Source organism: Capricornis sumatraensis, chromosome 8 (assembly GCF_032405125.1).
Source record: "Capricornis sumatraensis isolate serow.1 chromosome 8, serow.2, whole genome shotgun sequence".
Classification (NCBI taxonomy): Eukaryota; Metazoa; Chordata; class Mammalia; order Artiodactyla; family Bovidae; genus Capricornis; species Capricornis sumatraensis.
The window spans coordinates 61,025,962-61,051,415 of record NC_091076.1 but is presented as its reverse complement, the minus strand read 5'-3'; the positions used below and the strand labels follow the sequence as shown (position 1 = coordinate 61,051,415).

General features: G+C 40.3%; 1 protein-coding gene across 1 annotated transcript in view; it reads right to left on the bottom strand.

Annotated features, from left to right (window-relative positions):
* Positions 1 to 17,784, bottom strand: part of CLTC (clathrin heavy chain) — a 63,085-nt gene extending 45,301 nt beyond the window's left edge. Inside the window, exon 1 of the mRNA XM_068978400.1 lies at positions 17,660 to 17,784. Within this exon, the coding sequence (XP_068834501.1) occupies positions 17,660 to 17,701 (42 nt within the window). The 5' untranslated portion in view covers positions 17,702 to 17,784. The remainder of the gene's footprint in view (positions 1 to 17,659) is intronic.
* Between the last annotated feature and the right edge of the window lie 7,670 nt (positions 17,785 to 25,454).

The window sequence follows — 25,454 nt, the reverse complement described above, 5'->3', positions numbered from 1 at the left end:
GCCTGGCGTGCTGCGGTTCATGGGGTCACAAAGAGTAGGACACGACAGAGTGACTGAACTGAACTGAACGGTTATATGAGCTATATACCACAGAAACTGAATCACAGATTGTGGAACAAACCATTAATAAATTCAGAGAACATACTAAGCAGCTACATACTTGCAGCTGTTTTCAGAGAATACACAATAATACTCAAAACTCTGTCCACATTTTTTATCCTCTCAATTGGCAAAATTTCACTACTTTTGAAGTTGTTTGTTGTTCAGTCGCTAAATTGTGTTGGACTCTTTGTGATCCCATGGACTGTTGCATGCCAGGCTTCCCTACTGTCCTTCACTATCTCCTGGAGTTTGCTCAAACTCCTGTCCATTGAGTCAGTGATGCCATCCAACCATCATGTCTTGTCACCCTCTTCTCCTTCTGCCCTGAATCTTTCCCAGTATCAGTGTCTTTCCCAATGAGTCAGCTCTTCCCACCAGGTGGCTTAACTCTAATAGAGCCTCAGCTTCAGTCCTTCCATTGAACATTCAGGGTTGATTTCCTTTAGGACTGACTCATTTGATCTCCATGGTCTCCAAGGGACTCTGTTGAAGATGGGAATATTCTATTTGGAGATATACTTGGAAGTTTCTATAATAAAGTATCTTTTTTAAACTTCAAGTAATTTTTATTATTTTATAACTATTATTTATAAAATAAGAATATGGAGTCAATGCCCTTCAGTCCAAAAAAATGGATTGTTTTCTTTTTGAATAGTTGTGACATGCATATGACAAAGAATTCATTCTATACAAAGGGTGTAACTACTATTAAAAGTCATTCACTCCACGTTTCCAGTAATAGCTCTCTCCTGCCAGCAATTAGGGATACTTTTCCATCTTAGACATCCTATGTCTAAGATTAAAAAATATATATATTTCCAGTTTCCCTTAAAAAGAAACAACATTAGTCTCCCTTATAAAAAAAAAAAAAAACACACTAATGGCACATGCACCAAAGCACAAAACTACCAACTGCTCCTTTTAAAGAAAGTCACCCAAACTTTGCAATTCGTTTAGTTTCCAGGCTAGATTCTCCATACTAGTCTGTAAGTGGCACTACTCTAAGACTTGACACTTAAATCTAGTTCAGAAGCTAAAAAACAAGTAGTCATCCATCCCTAGTTACCCACTGGGGATTGGTTCCAGGTGCCCTGGCAGACATCAAAAATCCACAGATGCTGGTTAAGGCCTTTATATGTATGGGAAACCACAGATAAGGAGAGGAGAAAGTGAAAGTGAAGTCGCTCAGTTGTGCCAGACTCTTTGCCACCCCATGGATAGTTGCCTGCACCAAGCTCCTCCATCCATGGGATTTTCAAGGCAAGAGTACTGGAGTGGGGTGCCATTTCCTTCTCCAGGGAATCTTCCCAACTCAGGATCGAACCTAGGTCTCTCACATTGTAGACAGACACTTTACTGTCTGAGCCACCAGGGAAGTCCGTAAGAGGAGAGTTGACTGTAAATAGATTTACTGTTAATCAGCACACCCAAAACTCTGGAGTGCCCTGGAATTATATTTTACAAATGATACAGAATTGTTTCCTTTTCCTTTTCCCCTGTCCCCCCAATTTGGATTGACATGCCAAAGGCAGGGGTGGGGGGAGACACTGCATTCTTAGTTTTGTACCGAGAAACAGTATTTCAGATTCCCCACAATCCAGAGAACACAGTAGGTTCTTCATTCAAATAGACAATTACTGTACAAATGTCTAACTCTGACTATAAACTACAAATGATTATGAACTACAAATCAGTTCTGTGGATTCATCATAAGAAAAAAATGTCTGGGTTTAGCCCTAGTTTTGCCACATAAATGACCAAAGGTAAATCAGTTATCTCTGTATATCTACCATTTCTTTATCTGAAATATCTGAGATGATAGTACATTGCCCACAATGGTGAGGATTTAATTGAAGTGCTTTCAGAACATAGTAAAGCCTCAAAAGATACTACTAGTACATATAATACATGAGTACCCTGGCCAGCTCAAGATTAGCTTTTTTTGAATTTGCATTTTATCTGCTTAGTTCAGCTGTGCTAGAAGCTGGCTAAAACTCAGGGTGTGCATTTCTTTGAACTACTGATAAAAAGATTACTAGTCTCTCTGTGCTCAACTTAGTATACACTGCATGTTTGTTTGTTTTTTCTTTTGAGAAAAGGAAATTACTCTTTAAAATTTCCAATTCTGCTCTTTAATTTACCTAACTAAAAGTCAGGTAGAGACCAGAATCTTCAAAATCATGTAACATGGAATCATGTAACATATCCATGCCAAGTAACCCCATTTTATTTCAATTATTATTTTTACAGGCACATGGAAAAGTACTGTTGAGGCTTTCTAGCAAACTTGGCAAATATATCTCCTAAACCTCTATTTAGGGAGCAAGCCAGGAAAGCTAATGCAAACAGAAGGCGTAAGGTCAGGAGCAATAATTCTCTTTACCCTAAAGAGCTCAAGGCTAAGAAACAGGTGAAGTGGAAAGCACTTTCTCCCTTAGTGAGACCAAGAGTTGAAACTACCTGGGTCAGAGAGACACACACACACTGCCCCCCAGCCCCTGATACATTTCCAAAACCAAAATTTCCCAGTTTTTCCTAATCTGCCCATGCCCCACTATTTCAGATCCATTTACCCAACTAAACCATATATCCTCAAATAAAAAACACTTTCTTAAAGAATGAAAGCCTCTGCCATTTTTGCCTCTCAATAGTTCTAAAGGCTCAAATATTCTTACACAAAAGGACAACATTTCTTTACTAATTGTATATGGCTAATTAGCATATTCAAAAGCAGAGACATTACTTTGCTGACTAAGGTCCGTCTAGTCAAGGCTATGGTTTTTCCAGTAGTCATGTATGGATGTGAGAGTTGGACTGTGAAGAAGGCTGAGCGCCGAAGAATTGATGCTTTTGAACTGCAGTGTTGGAGAAGACTCTTGAGAGTCCCTTGGACTGCAAGGAGATCCAACCAGTCCATTCTGAAGGAGATCAGCCCTGGGATTTCTTTGGAAGGAATGATGCTAAAGCTCAAACTCCAATACTTTGGCCACCTCATGCGAATAGTTGACTCACTGGAGAAGACTCTGATGCTGGGAGGGATTGGGGGCAGGAGAAGAAGGGGACAACAGAGGATGAGATGGCTCGATGGCATCACGGACTCGATGGATGTGAGTCTGAGTGAACTCTGGGAGATGGTGATGGACAGGGAGGCCTGGAGTGCTGTGACTCATGGGGTCGCAAAGAGTCGAACACGACTGAGCAACTGAACTGAACTGAACTGAATTACTTTCCAGGATAATTACAGATTAAAGGATTTATGAAACCCAAGATTCTGCACTAATATTAATAAAACAGGAGAAGTTGTTCCCTGCAGAAGAAAGCTAACTTAAAAATGGTAAAACACTGATGGAATTCTTCAAAAGTCAGTATTTTGCGATCAACACAATAACTGATTCAGACAAAAATCATCAATGGATACAAGAACAGATGAAATTTTGAGAAACAAAATGTATTTGTAATGTCTCAAAATACCTCCCCACAAAACAAAGGGAAAAGTAGATTTATGGTGAAGAAAACTGTTAGACCCAACCCTCAACAAAGTGAAGTGAAAGTGAAGTCGCTCAGTCGCATCCAACCCTTTGCGACTCGTGAACTGTAGCCCACCAAGCTCCTCCGTCCATGGGATTCTCCAGGCAAGAATACTGGAGTGGGCTGCCATTTCCTTCTCCAACCCTCATCAAAGGGTTGTGATAAAAGTTAACATAAATAACTAGCCATGAGTCAAAATAAGAGCATGTGCTTCCCTTCCCAATGTGAGGCATTACAAAGAACACATCACCCCTGCACTATTCCTGACAAAAGTATACAGCCTGAATTCAATCATGAAGACACATCAGACAAACAAACTGAGGAACATGCCACAAAAAAAATGACCTACATTCTTTTAAAAAGAGACAGGACAACTCAATGCAATTCATGATCCTGAATTTTCTTACAAAGAACATTACTGGAACAAGTGATGAAATCTGAATTGAGCCTGAGATAAGAGTAGTCTGTCAAATTCTTCACCTCAATCACTGCAGTATGCCTGTATAAGACCATTTTGTTATTCTTATTAAACACATACTACAGTATGTAGTGGCAGAGGCATCATATCTGCAAACCACTTTCAAACAGTCCAGTAAAAAAAAACGTACTGAAAGAAGATAAATCAAAGGTAGCAAAAAAAAAATTAAGAACTGACAAATCCAGGTAAAGTGTGCAAAGAATCTCTGTACCATTCTTCAACTTTTCTGTAAATCTCAAACTCTGTAAGAATTTGAATGTTTCTTACAAGAGTCGTAACTGAAGGCGACAAACAGGTCTTGCTTGCCTGGATCCTGCTTTAAATAAACCAAATTAACATTTAGGGACAGTAAGGGAAATCTGAATATGGACTGGTTTTCAGAACATCGAGGAATTGTTAATTATTAGGATGTTATAATGCTACTGTGATTATAAAAAGCTTTTCTTACTTTCTAAAGATGCATGCATACTGGAATACTTATGAAACATTATAGTAGCCTAAATTTTTTAAAATGTTTAATTAAAACAAATACAGCAAAATAGCATTAAAAATCTAGATGACTGGGTATACGCTCTTACCAGTATTATGAAAATGTACAAAGTTATTATTTTTTGAAGTTTTAAAAAAGGGATGAATCTCTGCTCTTATAGGTTACAGAACTTGAAAATTAAATTGAAGCTATAAGGATTAGACTTTATTGGACAGTTTACCTGTAGGGCAGGAAGGCAGAATACAACCTCAAAAGGCAGAGATGAAAATCAAACCATTCATCTGGTTTGATTTTGCTCTGTAAAGGAGCTGAAGAACATCTGCCCAATTAGAACTGAGAGGTTTGCTACACTGTCCAATATGGTCACATGTAGCCATTTACTTTAGCTTAGTAAATAAAATTTAAAATTCAGTTTCTCAGTCACACTGATCTCATTTCAAGTACTCAACTGCCACATGTGACTACCATGCTGGAAAGCACAGAATGTAGAATATTTCCATTATTGCACAGTTCTACTGGAGAGCACTGTTTTCAGAAGTTTTTCTTGCGAGTCCAACTAGGAGAAAGGGAGAACTTCTTTTAAATTAAACTCTGGCAAAATATAAAGGACAGCTGGCAAAAAGACACACTCACCTTAGATAAGGATTTCAGACAAGACAAGGAGAAGCAGAAAAAAATTACAACTTTCAGGTTTCGGAGCCCAGGTAGCTGCAGGAGGCTTAAGAGAAAAAAGTCTACAAAGTTCAATGCTACCACAAGTCCAAGGAAGAGCTCACCTCACTCTGGGTGCTTCTTTCAAGAAAGCACTAAACATTCAAATAGCTACTGCTGCTGCTAAATCGCTTCAGTCACATCCGACTCTGTGCGACCCCACAGACGGCAGCCCACCCACCAGGCTCCCCCGTCCCTGGGATTCTCCAGGCAAGAACACTGGAATGGGTTGCCATGTCCTTCTCCAATGCATGAAAGTGAAAAGTGAAAGGGAAGTCACTCAGTCGTGTCCGACTCTTCGTGACCCCATGGACTGCAGCCTACCAAGTTCCTCAGTCCATGAGATTTTCTAGGCAAGAGTACTGGAGTGGCTTGCCATTGCCTTCTCCGTCAAATAGCTAAGGCCCAGGTTAAAAGGGGCTGATGTAATTTCTTCAGAGAACAGGGGAAAAGAAAAGCCCATCTCTGTGCCTGATAAACTACCACTGCCTCAATTTCTAAGATGCTCATCAATGTAAAAAAGCTTTTCGGGAAAGAGTACAACTGTAAGATGAACCCTCAATTTAAAAACTGTTGACTCTGAAAGAGACTGTATTAAAATCAAAGAAATGTGGTCAAAATTTTTTAACTTCAGCAATATTAGATTCAGAAATCTAAGTTAAATGCTCATCAGCTTTTAACATTTTAAGCTTTGATTTTCCAGTCTTGGTTTTGAAACTATACTTGACTTAACTGTCCATGCGGCAAACAGAAAAGAGCAAGTGTCTATCCCTGTATGAGGGGGAGCAAGGCATGCTTAGGTGCTGCATAAAGGTCTAAGCAGTTTAATAAACGGCAAGCTTCCCTGGTGGCTCAGATGGTAAAGAATCCGGCTGCAATGCGGGTCGGGAAGATCTCCTGAAGGGGGCATGGCAACCCATCCAGTATTCTTGCCTGGAGAATCCCCATGAACAGAGAAGCCTGGTGGGCTACAGTTCATGGGGTTGCAAAGAGTTAGACATGATTGAGAGACTAAGCACACAAGCTCTCAGAAGAGCATGGGGGCACGTAAGAATTTGTTTTAGAGATTTCTGTCCTTTTACAGTTATTTAACTCTGGGACCATGGTATCATGACAAACTATTCTAAAACAGATTGGCTCTGATATCACATTACTAACATTACATAGCGAGGGCCAAAGTGGGAATCACCTTTTTTCAAAAGTCTTGTTACTAAAGAAAGCTTGGAAAACCTTCACTTATCAAGGAAATCAGGAAATCCAGTGACAGTGAGTCAGCATCTATCAGAATACATTTAGTGATCAAACTATTAAAACATTGTTAAAGGAACCAAATGGACTATGTCTATAATAATCCAGTAGTATACATGTATTAAAAAGGGTAGAAAAAATAAATAAATAAAAATAAAAAGGGTAGAAAATTCTGCCATAAGGCAATTCAACCAACTAAAACTAGACTACTTTTTCAATGTCCAATTCTTTGACTAGCTAAAAATGACACTCTCCATCAGCATAACATCTGTCTAAGCAATCAATCACAATTGTGTCCGTGCCTACAAATATCATACAATTTAAAGAATAACAAATTAGCTTTGAGTCTACTAATTTCATCCAGCACTTCCTACCTCTGATCAGACAGGAATATTTACTGGAAACGGGCTTCTCTATAAGCACACCGGGGGAGTCTGCTTCCTAATGAATGACTAGTAAGCTCAGAACACAACTCATTTACCAGCTGAATCAGCTGAAGATCAAAATACATTAAATTTTGTGTTTATGACAGCATTATTATGGATTATGTTTCACAATTAGTGCTTGGCTTTACACTTTCCGGTTCCTTCCTCGTTTCGTCCTAACAGTTAGAACATAAAGGAAGGATGTACAGACACTGCATTTCAGACAAGGCAGTCTTTGTGCCTGCTCTCCGTATAATCCTACTTGAGTTACATTTTCTGTACATGAATCATGCATCTTTTGGGGGGAGGGGGAGGTGCACCATGTGGCTTGCAGAATCCTAGTTCCCCCACCAAAGACGGAACCCTCACCCCCTGCAGTGGAAGGAAGCACAGTCTTAAGCACTAGACAGAGAAGGAAGTCCCTGAATCTTGTATCTTGATAAAGGCTTAAGTCTTTATTTACTTTACTGCTACAGAGCAAAGAAGTCAACAATTTTAGTCCTGTTGATACTTGGATGTCACCCAATACTGATATTTTTAGGTGCTTGGAGATCTGGTTAACTTCCTACCCAAGGATTTCACTCAGCATGACTTCCTTTAAAAGTTCTAAACATCCTCTACCTTCACCAGCATTAATCACAGTGAAGAAAATGCTGAGGGGAGTAACTGCTGAGCCTTTCCAGGAAACCAGCACAACGTCAAAAACTGCAATTGCTATTTTCCATAGGAAATTTTAAAAATGCTGAAAACGCAGCATTCCTTTAGTTCTTTCATCAACAGTATAGCAGCCACTGTTTTCTACGTACTTCACACACTTTAAGCAACAAATAAAAATGCCCTTGTGGACTCCATACTTAACATATACATTTGCTTCTACTCCATGTAACTCTGAAGCAATCATTCTCAGGAGAATTTTTTTCTTTTTTTAACTCTGGTCACTCACTCCAAAATGTTTAATACTTTCAGGAAAGAACCATAGTTGCAGACAGGAACTGTAAGACTACTAGCTTTGGTAAACGATCAGGAGACTCAAAGAATTTTTCCTACTTGTAGCCAGCTAATTGGGAAATTTCAAACCTCGTGTGTGGCTCATTCTAATATAAGAACCCAATAATTTGATGAAATATCACATATTAAGTCTAACCAAGCTGCAGGGAAATACATTTATATGCCAAATCTTGCAGATAGATGTGACTCCCCAGGGTTTTGCCCTTTCATGTATAAATGCCATTTAGCTGGCACAAAACAACTGAATGCTACCAAAGCTATGACTGGTTCTAGGTGGTAGTTACAGGTATTATCTCAGAAGAAATGGAAATGCAATCTAAAACAGGACACACAATTTAATGGAGGGCAGAACTACAAAGATTGGGAGAGAACACACAGAAATAAAAACATCAAACAGGGTATTCATTTTCCCAAGCAGACTATTCCCTGGTCATCCAAAAAAGCTTTTGATAACTGTTGGAGAGAATGTGGAAATACTAGAACTCTCATACATGGCTGATGGGGATGTAAAATGGTATAGCCACTGTGAAAAAGTTGGGTGGTCTCACAAAAAGTTAAAATACTGAGTTTATCACAGTGTTACAGTATTAGTCACTCGGTCATGCCCGACTCTTTCTGACCCCATGGACTGTAGCCCACCAGGCTCCTCTGTCCATGGAATTCTCCAGGCAGGAACACTGGAGTGGGTTGCCATTTCCTTCTCCAGGGGATCTTCCCGACGCAGGGATCAAACAAACCCTGGTCTCCCACACTACAGAGTGCAGAGTTACCATATGACCCAATATAAATTCAAAAGCATATATTCAAAAGAACTAAATATAGGTATTCAAACAAAAACTTGTACATTAATGTTCATAGCGGCACTATTCACAACAGTCAACAGGTAGAAAGAATACATGTTCATCAGTTGATGAAAGGAAAAATAAAATGTGGTATATCCATTCAAAGGAGTATTATTCAGCCATAAAAGAATGAAGTACTTATACATATGGCTAAACCTCAAACAGTATGCTGAGCGAAGGAGGTTAGACTCAAAAGATCACAGACTGTATGATTCCATTTACAGATAAATTTGGAGACAAAGCATATTAATGGTTTGAGGGGATGGGAGGAAGGAGACAGCTTAACGGATATGAGGTTTCCTTCTAGTTTAATGAAACGCTTTGGAACCAGATACAGGTGATAGCTGCAAAATATTGTGAACGTACTAAATACCACTATATTGTTCATTTTAAAATGGTTTTAATTTTAGATGTGCTTAATATACAATTCAAGTAGTCATTTGACTTGTTTATAGACATATAAAAGTATAAAGTAACATGGAAATGACTTTCTATTCTTCACATTTCAGAAACCATTTTAAACTCTTCAAATGCATGTTTCACAACAGAGTCTTCATTAGCAGTAGAAAAGTCATCTCCATTCCATCACAGTGCTTTTAAAAAATTCATTATGGTGCAATCATGGGAAATTTATAACATGCCTCTAATTTCTTTTTATGTATCAGGAGGTGTTTTACACTTCTTTTTGGATTATAATCTCCAGAAACATCTCCCTAATGGACTGGTTTTCAAGCAGTACTTAAAATGTTTGCTTACATTGTTGTTGTGAGGCAACACAGAGAAGAATACTTATTTAGGTGTTACCTCTTACCAATGCAGCTGATTTCAAGTCCATGGTAGCCTTCACTGAATGGTGCTGTAGTAGTCAATTCAAACAGAAGCAACTGTGAAAGGACTCAGTAATATGAGTACTTGGTAAGACTGCTTATGTAACGAAACTCTTTCCAGAGGAGTATTTTATGGTTTAAAAAAGAAACCTGCCATAGATTTGCTCAGTTCAGTAGGAGAGAATGTAAAGTATTACAGAGAACTGGGAAAGAGATGGATTTAGTAAACTATCTTCTGCCTACAAGTTGTCTTCCCTAATTATTAATCTTTCAAATAATGAGATCTACCCAAAGTCAGTTTGTCAAGCTGAGCATATGTGGATAGTCTTTTGCTTCCCTCTGTCCACAACAGTCGTTTTTAAGCCCTCTTCCTCAGAGGAGCAGCTGGTCATTTTTTTTTCCCCTCTCGCCTAGCATATACGTTCAACTCTACTGGATGAAGAGGCCCTCCAGCATAAGGGCCAAGGATGAATATTTGAGTATCTGTATGGGCTAAGTATCATGACATAAATACAAACACATACTATAGTCTAACAACTACCAAAAAGTATTATTTTAATTATTTAATAAATGAAGAAGTTGAGGAAAGCTAAGAAGATAGAGCTTGGATTAAACATCTGAGACATTTTCCACAATGGTATATTGCACAATTAAAAAATTTTAACGTGACAAAATGATTTCAATGGACCCAGTTCCTACTCTCAAGAATAGGCTTTAAAATCTGCTGTACTTCAGGGGACTTCCCTGGCAGTCCAGTGGTTAAGACCCAAGCTTCCACTGCAGGAGGCAGAGGTTTGTTCACTGCACAGGTTCAGTTCAGTCGCTAAATCGTGTCTGACTCCACGTGTTGCCACCCTATGGACTGCAGCACGCCAGGCTTCCCTGTCTATCACCAACTCCAAGAGTTTACTCAAATTCATGTCCATTGAGTCAGTGACGCCATCCAACCATCTCATCTTCTATCGTCCCCTTCTCCTCCTGCCTTCAATTTTTTCCAGCATCAGGGTCTTTCTCAATGAGTCAGTTCTTCACATCAGGTGGCCAAAGTATTGGAGTTTCAGCTTCAGCATCAGTCCTTCCAATCAACACCCAGGACTGATCTCCTTTATGAGGGACTGGTTGGATCTCCTTGAAGTCCAAGGGACTCTCACGAGTCTTCTCCAACAGCAGTTTAAAAGCATCAATTCTTCGGTGCTCAGCTTTCTTTACAGGTAGGGGAACTAAAGATCCCACATGCTTCAAGGCACAGCCATAAATAAATAAATAATAAAATCTGCTGTACTTCAGAATTTAAAGAAAAGCCCTTATTTACCCAATGATTCAGAACAGGAAGTATTAATATTACTGGCAGTTCTGCCTCCAAAGCCCAATCCCACAAATCTCTAACCCCTTTCCCATTTATGGTTATGCTATTAAACCGAACGAGCATGCTCTACTCCCACTTTCCCCTTCCCTCCTCCCCAAGCACAAGAGTCTTCCTTGAGTTCCACTCTAGTTTTACACTAGAATAAACACGAAAACATGAATAATACAGTAAAGCAGAAGCTTCCTGCTTTCACAAGTGGCTTCAGACTGGAACATATTCACTCTCCAGTCATTAAAGAAAGAAAGAGAAATCTGAGTTCAGCCTTATGAAAGGGATATAGATAATTCTTGGATATTACAAGTTAACCAGATCCCAATCATTCTGCACGACTTTTTACCAGGAACCTGGATAAAGCCCTTTGAAAAACCTCAGCCAAATAAATGTTTAAAGGCATAGAAAATCAGATGTTGGTTCACCTGGCCACTACTTCTCTCGTAATACAAAAACTACTGACCTAAAAACAACCTACTGTTGCTGCTGCTAAGTCTCTTCAGTCGTGTCCGACTCTATGTGACCCCAAAGACGGAAGCCCACCACGCTCTCCCATCCCTGGGATTCTCCAGGCAAGAACACTGGAGTGGGTTGCCATTTCCTTCTCCAATGCATGAAAGTGAAAAGTCAAAGTGAAGTCACTCAGTTGTGTCCGACTCTTAGCGACCCCCAGGCTCCTCCTACTAGTAGAATGTATACAAAGATCACCACAGCACATATACAAAGCATACAGATCAGTCACCAAGTGAGGCAACATGCCACAATGAAAGAGCCAATATTAAAGTCTAACCTCCCATTCACTAGCTGTGTGCGACTCTATAGGTTAACTGCTATGAACTTCTATTTTCCCCATCTGCAAAATAAGGCTAACCTTACCTACCTGAAGGGATGTTCTTGCTAATCACATGAGATCACGAATGTAAAATATTTAGCAGAGTTCCTGACACACAGTAGGTGTTCAAATAACTCTAATGGTCAATTTTTGATCTTGTAGATTTCAAGACAATTAAGATTTGATGAATAGTTACACCCTCTATCATAAATTATGTCTTTCATAACACAAAAGAAGGGACAAAAATCTAAGTCTGACAGATGGGTTTTGCATAATACATTCAGATCCAGGCCTCCTGCCACCCCCTTGAGTTAAGAGCATTAGCCTCGGGCGCTTGGCCAAGAAGGGGAGAGGGGAAGACATCTAGAGCTGTAAACTTTGCTATGGCTTACAATTTGATTTTATGAAGCAGCTTAAGCACAGCTATGTAAATAAATTTTTAAAAATAGCCTCTTTCTAATATGAAGGACTAAGATCTCATTTCCTATCTAAGCGAACACACATTTCTGCACTATCATTTTATATAAGAACAAATAAACAACACTAACAAAGGCCTGACTGGCATTCCAGGTGGGCATTTTATCAGATGTGGTTTATTAGGAGTCTCATCTATCTGACCAAGGGACACTAATTACAGATGTACCAATGGCACATGTGAGCACTCATGGGATATAATAAATGATTAATGTACAAATTTCTTTCTTTTGGGTAGTTTCAGAGCAGAATCAATTTTGTGTCATACGACTATCTGTATTAAATCCTGCACTGTATCAAACATTCAGTAACAACCATGGTTACAATTACATGTGGACAGCCTCTGAGAACTAGTCAATGCAAGCTGCTGTCAGTTTTGTTCACCACTTTGTCCTTAGTGTAACATAACTGTTGATATAAAGTAAATATTCAAATTTCAGGTTGAGTACCAAATATTTATAAACCATAAAAATCTAAGTCTTAAGTCTACAAATATGTGTCACTGGCTGAGAGGTATCTGAATAAAATATACTGGACAAAAATTATATAGCTAACAATTAATACCCTTCAAGTGATACACCAAGTACTTTCACATACATGATAGACAAGACCTTCACGATAATTCTTGTGAGGTAGTACACCTATTTTACAGAGAAAAAGGAGCAAGAGGCAAGTCTTAACCTGCCTTCTCTAATACTCCAGCCATATTCTACAAGCCACTCGCAGTTCTGAGCACCTGAAATGTGGTCACTGTGACTGAATTTATTTTCAATATTGTCATTAAAATTAAACAGTAACAGACAATCAAGTCAATTATGGCAAACTTATGTTTGAAACAACATATATATGCAAACCTGTTTTTCCAACTGTAACTTTATGAATGCTGAGATGTGCCCTAAGTATAAAACACCTATCAGATTTTGAAAATTCAGTACCTCCAAAAAAGGAATATAAAATATCTCACCTGAAACATTTATAATGATGACACACTGAAATAACAACATCTGGGGTCCACTGAGTTAAAACATTAAAATTAATTTTACCTGTTTTTTACTTTAAATATGGCCACTGGAAAATCAGATCTGGCTTGTATTTTTCTACTGGATGGCACTGATCTCAACACCCTCCAAATCCCTGCTCTGTCTACTATACCACGTCATTAACCACACATTAAAGCAGTAGAGAAGTCACTTCTCAGAGCAAAGTCTAACAGAAAAAAAAAAAAGGCACACCAGGATACTTCGTAACTTCTCATCTTAATGCCATTGTTTTTCTTTGAAGTATTTAGTGTCAGAAGACCTAGATTTAAATCTCACTCTGCAGTGTTCCTTTTGGCACTAGTTTGAGTCTCACTTTCTCCAGCTGTTTAAGATATTAAGTGAAGACTTGGAAGCGCCCGCCACATTCATAGGACACAACAGACTCTCACAAGTGCTGCTCCTTCCATTCACTAGTCACTGTCCATCATCACCACTTCCCCAAAGAGACAGTATTCAACCAACACACTGTATCACTAAGCGTTAACTAACACAATGTCCCGGAGAAGGCGATGGCAACCCACTCCAGTATTCTTGCCTGGAAAATCCCATGGATGAAGGAGCCTGGTAGGCTGCAGTCCATGGGGTCGCTAAGAGTCAGGCACAACTGAGCGACTTCACTTTCACTTTTCACTTTAATGCACTGGAGAAGGAAATGGCAACCCACTCCAGTGTTCTTGCCTGGAGAATTCCAGGGATGGCGGAGCCTGGTGGGCTGCCATCTATGGGGTCACACAGAGTCGGACACGACTGAAGTGACTTACCAGCAACACAATGTCCTAGGGACTTCCCTGGGAGTCTAGTAGTTAAGAATCCGCCTTCCAATGCAGGGGACGTGGGTTCAATCCCTGGCCCAGGAACCAAGATCCCACATGCTGCAGGGCAACTAAGCCTGCATTCTATAACAAAGACCCAACGCAGTCAAGTAATAAATATTTTTAAATGTTCTAGACATATAAATATGGGTGACCAAATAAATCTTCACTCTAACAAAGCACATCAGAATTGTCTGCAAGTGTGCAGTCCAATGTCCCCGTTAATAACTTCATGTAGCTATTGACATTTACACTAACTGAAAAGTAAAAATTCAGTCCCTCAGTTATAACAGTAACATTTCAAGTGCTCAATATGCCTTTGTAGCTAGTATAAATTTTCATCATGGAAGAAAGTTCTATTGCAGAGTAGCTTTCAAAAAGTTAAAGCCACATAGTAACAGTAACAGGAAAACATCTTATTAAATAGAATTCAAATATTATAGGTTAAGGTTCTTGAAATCATGTACTTCACTCCACACCAAAATGAAAATGACTGTGATTCTACACACACACACACACACACACTTTATGTCTTAAGTTATTCACACACACACACACACACACACACACACAGCATTTTATGTCTTAAGTTATTTCCTAAACAGAGTGAAAGCACATTCCCTAGGATTAGCCACACCCCTTTAAAAGCTGAGTAAATTGACCATTAGGAAAATACTGAAAAACCTGATACATCTTAAACGTGGGAGCTTTTCCTAGAGTAGACTGCCACATAATTCTAGGCACTATGACTCTCCCAGGTAGTAGAGTTAAGCATATAACATATCCCAGTAACTCAGCACTGATTACTCTTTGCAAATCAAAATAACCATTATCAAGAACTCCCACATTCCATGCCTGCATTTATGGATCAAAGGGAAAAGAACAGGGTTGGGAGATTTTTCATTCAGACCCCAAAAACCTGGGAATACAGCAGAATGTGTCAATCAACATAAAGATACTAAATGAGCTAAGAAATGATAACTGCAGGCAACTCTATACACAGCCGAGGATCTTTTTCAGAACCTGCAATTCTAACAAAATCTTGTTCAAATAAGCACTCATCTGTTCACTGCTATCGGCCTAAACATCTTAAAAAAGAAAAAAAAACTTTGTAACTTAAAATATTAATGTTCATTTGATGTAGTTCTAAACCCTTGATGACAGACCCTTCGGTTGGTCCAAGTAGTTAGATGGTATAAAAATAAATTCATTTCAAGTTCACCCTTTGAAGCTTTCACAGGTTAATGCTACACTCAAGTTCCTCAATTCTTCTTCCCAATTATTATCTTAAGTGTTTCAGAAAGTTTTTGCTACTTAGCAAACTGGCAGGGGCTCAGAGGTCAAAGACCTAAGATGCCAATTAAAATAATCACTGTAGCAAGCTTAAGCTTAGGCATGGGATATATATACTACTCCAGAAACTGAAAGACTGAATTCTTTAAGTATATTTGCATAGCTACTTTACACTCAATTCTTCAAAGTATTTGAGAAGACAGCTTCACTCAAGTATTTGCAAAAACTATGAACCACTTAGAAAGGAGACCCATACTAAATGTGTCTTCAGTTAGTGACAAGGTTGGAGTCCAACCTTTGGAATTATTCAATAATCTTGTTTCTTCATTAACAGAAATGAAAAAACTATTGCTCAAACTACCACTAGTCAAGAAACAAGATTTACTAGTGGGATATGCCTCTGTTTTGTAAAGCAAACAGCAACTGTTAACTGCTTTTCTTGTGTATGATTTTACATACTTTCGTCTGCAGGAAGATTATATTCCAGAAGCAGTTCAGCGTGAGGACAAGGGTGTGTTTTCCCTTCATACTCAAAAACATTATTTTCCTAACCCTTCACATTCAACAATAGTAACCACAGCAATAAAAATTTGGATGGAGCATGAACAATAATTTCTGGGTCCATTCTGTCACTTAACGTTTTTTGACCTTTTGTCAAATAGTGTTCTATTGCATCGGATGAGTTATCTGAAAACCAAAAATGACTGAATAAAAGTACATTACTTAACTCATTTTTTTGAGTAAAGATTACTCATTATATTTCAAGACAAAGGAAAAGAAGTCTTGCTGATGCAAGCAAAGGTGATAATCTGTAAAAAACGAAATTATGTTGACAGGCAGAATATTAAATCTAATACAAGAAGGCTTCATATACGTTATAACAATGGCAGAAGGTAAACAGCATTCCATGATAAAGTGTCTAGCAGGTCACTAGTATTAGTGTCATGTCAAACCACTGGCATCTCTTATCATTTACAAATTAGTCCTTCAAATAATTGAGGGGAGGCAGGACTCTTTAAGGAGCTAACTGGAAAGAAAACATACTTTATGAATAAATTTATTTCAGCCAAAGTAAAACAAGGATTGGTGGACCAGGAAAATCAGAAGCTCAGAAGACGACTTAATTCAGTCAAGTCCTCCAAAGATCACCTGCCTGGGCCCGCCGTGGGCAAGCTGCCAGATAAGACAGTCTGTTGCCTACAGGATACTGCACCATGGAGAAGAACTCTAGAACCTACCAAAGGCAGCCAATTACAGACCAAATAACCCTGCATATCTCAGGGCAAGTGTGCTATATCCCCAGGGTTCATTCAATTCCTTGCAATGCTGAGGGAGGTACTCACGCCAAGCCAACTACCTGCTAACCTCCGGCAGACCCCACGATAACCTCTGGACAACTCTTTCTCTTTTCTAGAACCAAAGAGGGGATAAAAGCTGCACCATTCGCAGAGAAATCTAGAGAGTGAAAAAAGGCGAGTCCCCCACATCCCCCACGCAATCTGAAATTGACACCACACTAATAAATACATTCCCTCTTTCTATCCTCCTCCTTTTCCTTCAGTGACCTTCCCTGTTCCTACTGCCTTGGGCAAGGCAAGAGAGGAGCTGCTGTCGTTCCCCCACCCCCGGGGAAGGTGCCCTTCCCTCTGAGAGGCGCAGAGGGAGGAAGAAAAAAAGCTTGCTCCTCCCCAACCCACCCGCGCCACAACTCCTAGGTGCAGGCACGATGGGGGAAAAGGGGAGAGAGAGAGAGCAATGAAAAGTGACAGCCCTGCGCTGGCTTGGGAGAAGAGAATTCCTGCTCCGGAAGAAACGCGGGAGATCACCACCACCGCACAACTCCATCCGTCCCCGGCTCCACGAACCCAAATGAATGAACTGAATAAAACCGGGGGGTGGAAGGGTTTATCATGCGCAGTCCTCGCCATCCAGGAAGCGAAGACAGAGAGGCCTTCAAACCCCAGCGTGGCCTCGCTTTCCTACGGATCTCGACTCGCTTCCTTGCCACCCAAGCCCCACATCAATCATTTAACCCTTTAAGCTTTCCGAGACAGTGCACCGTCCTCCGGCTACCTCAGGAACCGATACCCCCCCTCTCCGATTCTACTCTTTGGGGCTTGGGCTCAGACTCCCGCTTCTTCCTTCTGACCTCCCTCGTCTCCACAGCCCCCACAAGCCCCGGCCCGCCGCACCTGAAGATGCTCCTGAAAACGAATTGGCAGAATCTGGGCCATGGCGCTGTCGGGGGGTATGGTCTCCTCCTGTCACTGGGGCTGCGGGGCAGTGGCTGCCCGGGCTCTCCAAGGAGAGGAGGAGAAGGGGGGAGGGGGGAGGCTGGGCTCAGCAGGAGAGTCTCCGGGGACGCAGGAAACTGGCAGGCAGACGAAAGAGCTCAGGTCGGGGGCGGAGGCTCCAGGGTCCAGGAGAGCCGCAATGGCGGAACCGGGCGCAGCGCAGACTCCGGAAACGGCTGAGCCCTGCGGAGGGATCCCGGCAACAGAACTCCGCCCCAGTTACTTCACCCCCCCCTCCGCCTTATGTACCCCTCCACGGAGTGCCGCGGTGCCGCGGTGCGCAGGAATTCGGGGCGCAGTGCGCCGAGGGAGTCGCTGACGGCTGCGACACTGCAATAAATAGAGGCATCGAAGGGACTACTTTTTTGCCTCATCACTTTCCCCAGCCGCCTGCTTTTCCCTCCCCCTCCACCACCTTTTTTTGCATTTTGCCACATCATGCGACTAAGGGCGACCAACGTCATTTCCGTGGGCGCTTTAGGTCCCACCCACGTACTTCCGGGTGCACGTGACGCTGGTCGGGAAAGGTCGGCTGGTTGCTGCCAGAATGCAGAGCGCGTTCTGGGGAAGTGCGGCGTCTCCTGGGAATGAGGTGGCTGTTGGGCCGCCCTGAGGAATAGTAGTGTTGCTGCCTTCTCCTGTGCGCCCTGTTTGTTTAAATCGAGTTCTTTACGAAGAGGACGTGGCACGGGCAGATGGGCCCAGCCTCCCGCCCTCTCCGTGACTCAGGGAAACGGCTTCCCTGCAGAGCGCGCTTGGCAGTAGGCTGCTGCCCTCCTCCCCCGCCTGGTTCCGTGTGGTGGGTGGGTGGTGGTTACATCCCAAGGAGGGGACATTGATGGGGTTTAAAATTCTCTCTGCCCTTCTGACGGTTGGAGAAGCTGACACTTGGATTCTACCAGAGCTAATAGTCTCTTCGGATGTTAAACAATTGACTCAAAGGGCGGTGAAGGCCATTGATGAGGTATCTCAAATAGGCCTTGTGATGGCCTTTCTTAGCGTTTCTGCGGACATTTTGGCAGACGTGTTTATGAGTGTAGTTTAGTAATTTGTTGGAGATTTTGAGTGTCCTAAATACTCTCAAGAATAGGACTGAAATTGTAGCAGGAGGACTTTTTTTTCAGCCATGTCAAATAATGAGCCTCAAAGATTTACGTTAAAGTTGGGTTTTTCCTCCTCGTGGGTAAGATACGCTCTTGGAGAAGGAAATTAACCATTAGCGCTGTGTTTCAGTGGGACCACCTCAACAGTGTGTCAGTTAGCTGTGTTTGGGAATACAAGTATCTCAAAGCTGAAGCATCGTGTCTTGTCACTGCGTTAAGGTGTCTACGGCATTCAGTATCGGTTAATAACCTCCCCAGTACTTTGTTGCTAAGTATAAGCTATAATGATGTTTCATAACCGCACAAATACAATAATGGATAAAAGAATTTTCGTTCTGTGCCTTTCATTTTAAGAGAGATGTAATGGTTTTTCCAGAAAGATCTTGAGGAACTATTCAAGTACACATTAATTATTTTTAATGCCCTTTTCAGTTAAACATAAAACCCCTATTAGGTAGAGAGTAATTTTGTGTGTCAAGCAGTTTTACTTAGAGAAATTTGCTTAATCATTTAAATTGCTTTTAATGTTTTCCCCAAAGTATATCTCACACACTGAGAATGAGAAAAGAATCTTTGGCAGTTAAAATAGCAGATAGACTATTCTGCAAAGAAAAGCCCCACCACCATGTCATCAGAGTGAATATTTATGGTTGGCAAAATTTCATTATGTTTTGTTAAGCTAAATACTTGAAGATGTTCTGTATTCTGCAGCATTTGAAATGACCTAATAACCAGTTTAAACACGAGCTGCTTTGAATCTTTTTTGGAAGTATGCAAATTCTAAATTAAAGATCTAAAAGTATTGCTGCTCTATTATACAGTTAAAGCAGTAGCTTTAATCAACATATTTCCAGTCTCAGAATCCGGGATACAAATGAGCTATAATATGAACCGGCAACCAAAATTTTATTAATAAGAGTCTTGCATTTTCAGACAGACCTCTAATTTTAAATATACGGTCAGAATCCACAAAGCAATGGATTTTAGTTTGGATATTTGGTGTGGAGTATGTAACCAAAAGTGCACTGAGATTGTTAAAGTGACTGCTGTGTCATCACGCAGAGAAATTAATGCCTTGTTTTCACAATCATTTCAGTATACCAACTCATTTTGAACACTGTATCCTTCAATAAATCTAGAATTTTTCAAGAGAAAAAAATGTACTAGATGATAAGGAACACCAAAACCCAAATCTGTGCCTTAACTAAGGATTTTTGGCTGAGATAATGAGAGAGCTTTTTATGGTAGTACACTGTTCTTGTTAATGTGTAGAAGCAGGACAAAAGGTTATCAATACTTTTTTATAAGCCCTAGAGGCTGAGTCACTGTTAACGGTTACCTGAGCAGTAACTATATGGCTTTGTTTTCAAGCACTACCTTAAGGTAGAGAAGATGGGGGGCGGGGAACACTCAGCATTTGTTATCTGGTTTATAAGGCTATCAAACTATGACAAAGTCTTTTAATAAGACTATAAATGTTATTGTCATCATGGCTTATGGTTTCAGAAATCCAATGTTTTAGTAAGGTAGCAATGTTAATAAAATAGTCATTCTTTTGAATTTGAAGGTATTTTTAGCAGAATATTCAATAGTAGGTACTTGCTTTGAGTTATACCAAGTGCCAAATGCAAAAACTGCATTGCTTGTCAACTATTTCGAGGAGTGCCAGTTTCTCAAAACCTACACAAGAAAACTTTATTGTCTCCTGAACATTATGCCAAGACCTGTGTTATACAGGACCTGGGTTATACATATCAGTGAGAATGACACATCAGAAAAACTTCATTGTAGGATTCCTCTGTAGTTTTTCATCTTCAAGCAATGATGGATTTAAGGCCCATACCTTTTAACTTGACCTTTTAAAAATAGCCTGAACTAACTGCATTGCAAAAGCCACAAAGTAAAGGCATTTCTCAGACATTAAGAGATTAATTTTGAAGCAGAAGTTTAAACTTAACCCACTGTATCAAATATTTTAAATTCAGATTTTAATGAAATCAAGGATATACTTTAGCATTACCTAAGTAAGATAAGTGGTTTTGCCACTTAAACGGCAGCTTTGAGAAACATCTCAGCGCCCTAGGACTACTGCTGTGAATCCCAGCAGGATTAAAGAACATATCAAAGGCCAATAAGTGACTCGGTATCAGTGCCCCCTTTATTTCGATCCTGAACAAGTCACCAATCAGGTAAAGCTCACCCAAAATGACATTTATAAAGCAAGACAATAACTTTCATGGTGGTATTTTAGTATAAAATGGACCTTAACATACACTCAGTTATAACTCACTGCCCAGGCCTATTCTAAACCTGATTTATATAGACAAGTTTTATAATGTATCATGGATGGCAATAAGATCTGAATTGAATCTATTCTGCATCAGGATCAACCATGTTCCAAGTAAACAGTCAAGTCTACCCCTGTGGGAATACAATCTGGAATCTAGCATATTTTAGGCCCCTCCCAAGTTTTCTAAAGGTTAAATCAGATTCCAGCAGAGGAATGAAGTAGCTCAGAACATTACCTTAAAAAGTCAGCTCAGAAAAGTTGGTTCAAATATAGTGATACACAGAGCTGTGGGGACAGAAAAACCCAGAATAGTACCAACACTACTGATCAACAAAGTCAAATACTGTGTCACAACCTCCCTTTCACATGGAAAAACAAAAGTCAAAAAGAAGCTTGAGAAGATCTACAGAATGAAGGGGTGGGAATGATTGTTATGGGCTCCCCCGCCCCGCCCCGTTCTAAATATGTACAACTGTCTCCTTTCACGGCCTGGAGTTACTATTTCCAAAGCAGGGCATGACCCACAAACAGGTTCTCCTACCAATTTTAAAATTCTGTTACACTGCCGGGGTCGTTCCACAAGTAGCAATGCACTTTGCTGCAACGCTGTTGCTGCTCAGTCACTAAGTCATGTCTGGCTCTGCAACCCAATGGACTGCAGCATGCTGGGATTCCCTGTCCTTCAGGATCTCTAAGAGTTTGTTCAAACTCATGCCCATTGCATTAGTGATGTCATCCATCCATCTCATCCTCTGTCACCTTCTCCTCCTGCCCTCAATCTTCCCCAGCACCAGAGCCGATTCCAGTGAATCGGCTTTTTGCATCAGGTGGCCAAAGTATTGGAGCTTCAGCATCAATCCTTCTAGTGAATATTCAGGGTTGATTTCCTTTAGGATTGACTGGCTTTACCTCCTTGCTGTCCAAGGGGCTCTCAAGAATCCTCCAGCACCACAATTCGAAAGCATCAATACTTCGGAACTCAGCCTTCTTTATGGTCTAACTCTCACAACCATACATGACTACTGGAAAAAACATAGCTTTGACTACACAAACCTTTGTAGTCAAAGTGATGTCTCTGCTTTTTAATATGCTATCTAGGTTTGTCATAGCTTTTCTTCCAAGGAGCAATGTCTTTTAAAATTTCATGGCTGCAGTCACCATCTGCAGTGATTTTGCAGCCCAAGAAAATAAAATCTGTCACTGTTTCCAATTTTTTTCCCATCTGTTGGCCATGAAGTGATGGGACCCAATGCCAGAATGTTGAGTTTTAAGCCAGTTTTTCCACTCTCTTCTTTCATCAAGAGGCTCTTTAGTTCTTTGCTTTCTGCCATTAGAGTGGTATCATCTGCATATCTGAGGTTGTTGATATTTCTCGTGGCAATGTGATTCATCCAGCCTGGCATTTCACATGATGTACTCTGCATAGAAGTTAAATAAGCAGGGTGACAATACACAGCTTTGAAGTACTCCTTTCCCAGTTTTGAGCCAGTCCATTGTTCCGTGTCCAGTTCTAACTGTTGCTTCTTGACCTGCATACAGGTTTCTCAGGAGATAAGTAATCTGGTATTCTTATCCCTATAAGAATTTTCCACAATTTTTTTGTGATCCACACAGGCTTAGATGGTAAAGAATCTGCCTGCAAATGCAGGCGACCTGGGTTTGACCCGTGGGTTGAGAAGACCCCCTGGAGAAAGGAATGGTTACCCACTGTAGTATTCTTGCCTGGAGAATTCCATGGATAAAGGAGCCTGGCAGGCTATAGTCCGTGGGGTCACAAAGAGTTGGACACAACTGAGTGACTAACACACTAAAGCAGAGTCAAAGGCTTTAGCATAGTCAATGAAGCAGAATTAGATGTTTTTCTGGAATTCTCTTGCTTTCTCTATGATCCGACGGATGTTGGCAATTTGACAACTGGTTCCTGTGTCTCTTCTAAATCCAGTTTATACATCTGGAAGTTCTTGGTTCATGTACTGTTGAAGCTGAACTTGAAAGATTTTGAGTATTACCTTGCTAGCATGTGAAATGAACACAATTGTATTATAGTTTGAACATTCTTGGACATTGCCCTTCTTTGGGATTGGCATGAAAACACCTTTTCCAGCCTTGTAGCCTTGTTATGGTATTATAATAAACTCATCCTCAGAAGAGAATATTAAGGACTGACATTTGGTTAAGTTTTGGCTAACAGAAAGTCAAGGAAAAGTCAAGGAAACAGGATTTACTCGGTTACCAAACACTTCAGTGTGTAACAATGAAAATTTATGTTAAGGGGCTTCCCTGGTGGCTCAGTGATAGAGAATCCACCTGCTAATGCAGAAGACATGGAGGATCCCACATGCCACTGAGAAACTAAGCCCTTGAGCCACGACTATTGAACCTGTGCTCTAGAACTAGGGAACTGCCACTACCTCCTGAGCCCATGCACAAGAGCCACCGCAGTGAGAACGCTGCACACCACTAGAGTAGCCCCCTCTTGCTGCAACTGGGAAAAGCCCGCGCAGCAGTGAAGACCCAGCACAGTCAAAATAATTTTTTAAAAAAGTTACCATCTTCTGAAAAGGCTTTCTTTATTTGGCTGCACTGGGTCTTAGCTGCAGCACATGGGATCTTTTTTTAGTTGAGGCATACAGGATCTTTAGCTGTAGCATGTGATATCTTGTTCCCTGACCTGGGATCAAACCTGAGCCCCCTGCACTGGGAGCGCAGAGTCTTAGCCACTGGACCACCAGGGAAGTCCAATCTGAAAGTCAGCTTGATTGAAAAGGTTTTAAAAAACATCTTTTATATGGAGAAATCAATTCTGAATCGTAAAGAGCTCAGGTTCATCACTGTGAAGTGATATATACAGTACTGTTGCAAATGTAGTGTGATCTGAATATGTACCAAATGTAGAAATTACTGTTTTTTTTCAAATGCCTTAAACTTCGATGTGTCATGGTGATAAAAGTGCATTAGGTAAAATAAACCCACAACCTGTGTACTTCCTTTTCTTTGTTGCTTATATTCCAAATAACTGAGTTTAATGTTGTACAGTATACAACCATCTAATTATTATTCATTCTGTAACACTCCAGTAGTGGAAAATATGCCAACTTCAATTTTTTTCCTACATCATATTTACTGATTTACATTTTTTCTTTTCTAAGCCAGTCCTATTAGCACCAAAAGGCATGAAAAAGATCTCTTTGGGTTAGGCCAATCAATATATAAAGTTGGTCACTCAAATAAAGCTTTGCACAGGGTGAGAATAAAAACTAACCAGATGAACAGTGCTTCATGTCTCCATATTTGGGGACTATCAAGCTGATCAGATCAGATCTAAAGATGAGATAATACTCATTACTGCAGAGGCCTTAAAAATTCCATTTCTTGAATGGGAACTAGATGGAGTAGCAAACTAGCACAAAACGGCAGCCTATAAGCGCTCACGCTGTAAAAAGAAAACTCCAGTCCAAGCTGACTTTCAGATTTTCCTATCTGTAAGAATGAATAGCACTCAAATTATCATTCATATGACCTATCTAATCTTAATCCAAATTACAGAACTGGAAACCTCAAAACCCTTCAAAAGAGCCCTTCTCAAGGTGACACTGATAATCTTTCCATTGTTTATCCCTTAGTCCTCTCGCCAACCACACAAATTCTCTGTTTATGTTCTAGTCCAAGTCCAACTCTTACTTAAAAATATACCTTCAAATCTATTTGCCTTACTTCTTCAGCTACTATAGCATTTATCAACTGTACTACCTATTTAATTTGAAGCCCAGGCCAACTTACCTTGTGAATAATCACACCTGGAGTTAGCACAACATTTATAAATATCAACCACATACAAAAAGCACCACATCAGGTGTCAGGTTATATTCTGGGTCATCCCATCTTATTTCTTATGATTTAGCTGAGCACCAAGGCAAATTGGGCTAAGAAACATATGTTAGATTTTATCTGGACAAGTAAAATAGTTGATTATTTGAAAAATCTTCAAAGCTTCATTAGAGTTTTGTATTATTTGTATTTTCAGGCTTCCTTTAATGTAATACAGGTTACTTTGAAAATCTTTGGGAGAATAAAGATAACAAATTAAAGTCTTTTTTAACAAATTAAATTACTGCTGTGTTCAATCCTGTCAGGTCTGCTATAAAGAAAAGTTGGGAATTCCTTGCTGGTCCAGTGGTTAGAACTTGGCGCTTTCACTGCTATGGCCCGGGTTTGATCCCTGGTCAGGAAACTAAGATACCACAAGCTGTATGGCATGGCCAAAAATAAATTTAAAAAAAAGTGAAAACCAAAAACCCCT